The 2,806-nt window shown below is 37.5% G+C and overlaps 1 protein-coding gene across 1 annotated transcript; it reads left to right on the top strand.

Moving 5' to 3' along the window:
* Window positions 1-1,304: 1,304 nt before the first annotated feature.
* LOC113472287 lies at window positions 1,305-2,765 on the top strand (the record flags this gene model as incomplete). The annotated part of the gene is made up of 2 exons (XM_026831974.1): window positions 1,305-1,433; window positions 2,410-2,765. Coding segments are annotated over 2 exons (473 nt in total), but the record flags the coding sequence as incomplete, so codon positions are not given.
* Window positions 2,766-2,806: the final 41 nt, after the last annotated feature.

Raw genomic sequence — 2,806 nt, 5'->3', positions numbered from 1 at the left:
AACCTGGATGCGGCTCGGTGTGATAAAATTAATGAAAAAAGTCCTGAGAGTGAATCTTTTTACATTATTTTTATGAAATAAAATTATTGCTACATATTTCAGAGTTCACAGTCATGTAAAAAGGAAATTTTAAAATAAAATTACGACTTATGACTAGGTAGATAATATGAGGATTTGCTGGACCAAGCCTATAAGAACCTTGATTATAAATGGCTCTTCCCTTTTTTTTTTTTTTTTATTTCAAACCCCGATTTTTTTTTTTTTTTTTTTTTTTTTTTTTTTTTTTTTTTTATATATATTTTATACTCTAACGTTGTACTATACATCATTTTGTTCTGTGTACAAGAAAATAAATAAATATTGAAATAAGGTGTAAGGGTGCCCGCAGAACGAGGAATTCAAGATTAAGCACAAAGATGAAGCATATTGAGGCGGAACATCCGGAAACAATTCAGGTGAAAATCCAGAAAGAAGCGCACGCAGAACGAAGTTGAATAATGCAGCATGATTTATCTCAGGAGGGATAGTAAATAAAGGTGACCTTCAGTCAACGAATGATTCATCGACGAGACTTGCTGTCTTCCCGATGAATCTGCCTCAAAAACAAAATATTTTGCAAAATTTTCCTGAAACATTGTTTCTGAAATTCATCTCGAAACTTCGGAATGTTTCGTTCTGCGCGGTCTCATAAGAATGTTTCTGAAATTCATCTCGAATCTTCGGAATGCTTCGTTCTGCGCGGTCTCATAAAGAATGTGTACGTTTGATTTTTTCATCTTACGGCTTCATCTTTGTGCTTCATCTTGAATGCCTGGTTCTGCGGGCACCCTAAGAGCAGTAAGTAGAAGAGGGGGAGGAAAATGCCACTCGCCTGATTGTTCTTCGGCTTACTTGGAGACGGTCATTTGTCCTTGCTCTGGGGTAGATTTGGTGAACTAGTGTACTAGGATGAAATGATGATGGTGCTGGTTGTATTGGCACTTGGGAACTGGGGAGAGGAGAGGCCTATGCTCGGAGTATACTAGATTGATTAAGATGTTATAACAGCCCTGAAATGATTGCTTTCGGCTGAAGTGACAATTGGGGTTGGCTAAAAAAAAAGTGGATGTCCTTTGCACTCAACCTTTCCTATTTCATTAGCACGGGAAATTTCAGGCTGGTATCTTCCCTGTTTAAAGACCCCCAGCCAGACTACATTGAATTATAAATTATAAGATTATAACCAAAAAAGAGTCTAAATAAATAAAAAAAGAGTCTAAATAAATAAAACTACCTTTCCCCTTTGCTCTCACAATCGGGAAAAGATTTCTCGACCATAACAACTTCCTCCACTCCTCTTACTAAAAGGAAAAGAGACACGGTCAAGGAGGAAGATGGGCATAGCTCAAGCAGTGATTTTGAAAATCTTAGGAGAACAAAAATCAAGTCTTCAGGTAAAGTAGCCTATAGTGGGTTTTGTCGTATCTTCTTTTGAAAGAGACAGCTTTGGTAAAGGGGAAATCATCTCAGATTCCTAAAGATGAGTTTTCTTACTTTCAAGCCTTCAAAGTACTATATCAACTTTCATATTCTTTTGTTTGTCATTTTTCAGTATTCTCTTTTGAAAGAGGAGAAATGTGCTTTTTAAAAGGGGAAATCATCTCAGATTCCAAAAGAAATATGAGGTATCTTACTTTCAAGCCTACAGAGTACCATATCAATAACCTTTTGTTTGTTGTTTTCCAGTTGTAGACAATCGGGAAAAGATTTCTCGACCATAACAACTTCCTCCACTCCTCTTACTAAAAGGAAAAGAGACACGGTCAAGGAGGAAGATGGGCACAGCTCAAGCAGTGATTTTGAAAATCTTAGGAGAACAAAAATCAAGCCTTCAGGTAAAGTAGCCTATAGTGGGTTTTACCATTTTTTCAGCCTTTAGAAGGCCTTTTAAGCTTCATTTGATTTGTTTAACTGTGAAGGTAAAAGGTTGTGAGTGGCTGAAAAAGTTAATGAAACCCACCCCTACTATTCTATTTTTAAAGGCTTCATTACACCCAGATGTTCTTTATTGTAGTTTTATTCTTTATAGTGAAGTAGACATGGATTCTGGATCCAGAGATGGGTGCAATAGTCCTATACATACAATAATAGACACTTTATTGTTCAAAATTCATACACTACACAAAGTAGGTACAAATTTACCAAGGGATTATTGGGATCCAACCCAATATATTACATGATTGGATTTACAGATAAAGTTCAAGAAGCCAAGGAGAAGAGCAATGGAGACAGGATGTCAGGAGAGAGCATCCTATACATACAATAATAGACACTTTATTGTTCAAAATTCATACACTACACAAAGTAGGTACAAATTTACCAAGGGATTATTGGGATTTAACCCAATATATTACATGATTGGATTTACAGATAAAGTTCAAGAAACCAAGGAGAAGAGCAATGAAGATAGGTTGTCAGGAGAGAGTGGTGGATCTCAAGGAAAGAACAACACCATTTTCATCAGCAGTGCTAGCGGTGAAAACTCACAGCTCAATTTCTCTCAACTCGACACACAACTCAAGTTGCTGACAGATATTGATGACCTGGGTGGAGGCGAGGCTGGAGAACCAGTTGGTGAGACTGCTGGTGCATTGCTGGCTGGAGGCCAGAGAACAATGTGCATTGCTGAGTGTATGTATGTTTGTGTGTGCATGCCTGTTTGTGCAAGTGTGGCTGTGCTGGCGTCACCCCTGTCTTCATCCTTATCCACCTAATCCTTATTCTAATCCCCTCCGTCCTCAGTCTAAAAAAAAAAAAAAAAACGTTG

Source organism: Diaphorina citri, unplaced genomic scaffold (genome assembly GCF_000475195.1).
Source record: "Diaphorina citri unplaced genomic scaffold, Diaci psyllid genome assembly version 1.1 scaffold4631, whole genome shotgun sequence".
In the NCBI taxonomy this organism is placed as follows: Eukaryota; Metazoa; Arthropoda; class Insecta; order Hemiptera; family Psyllidae; genus Diaphorina; species Diaphorina citri.
Note: the sequence above shows the minus strand (reverse complement) of the source record. Positions and strands in the feature narration are given on the sequence as shown.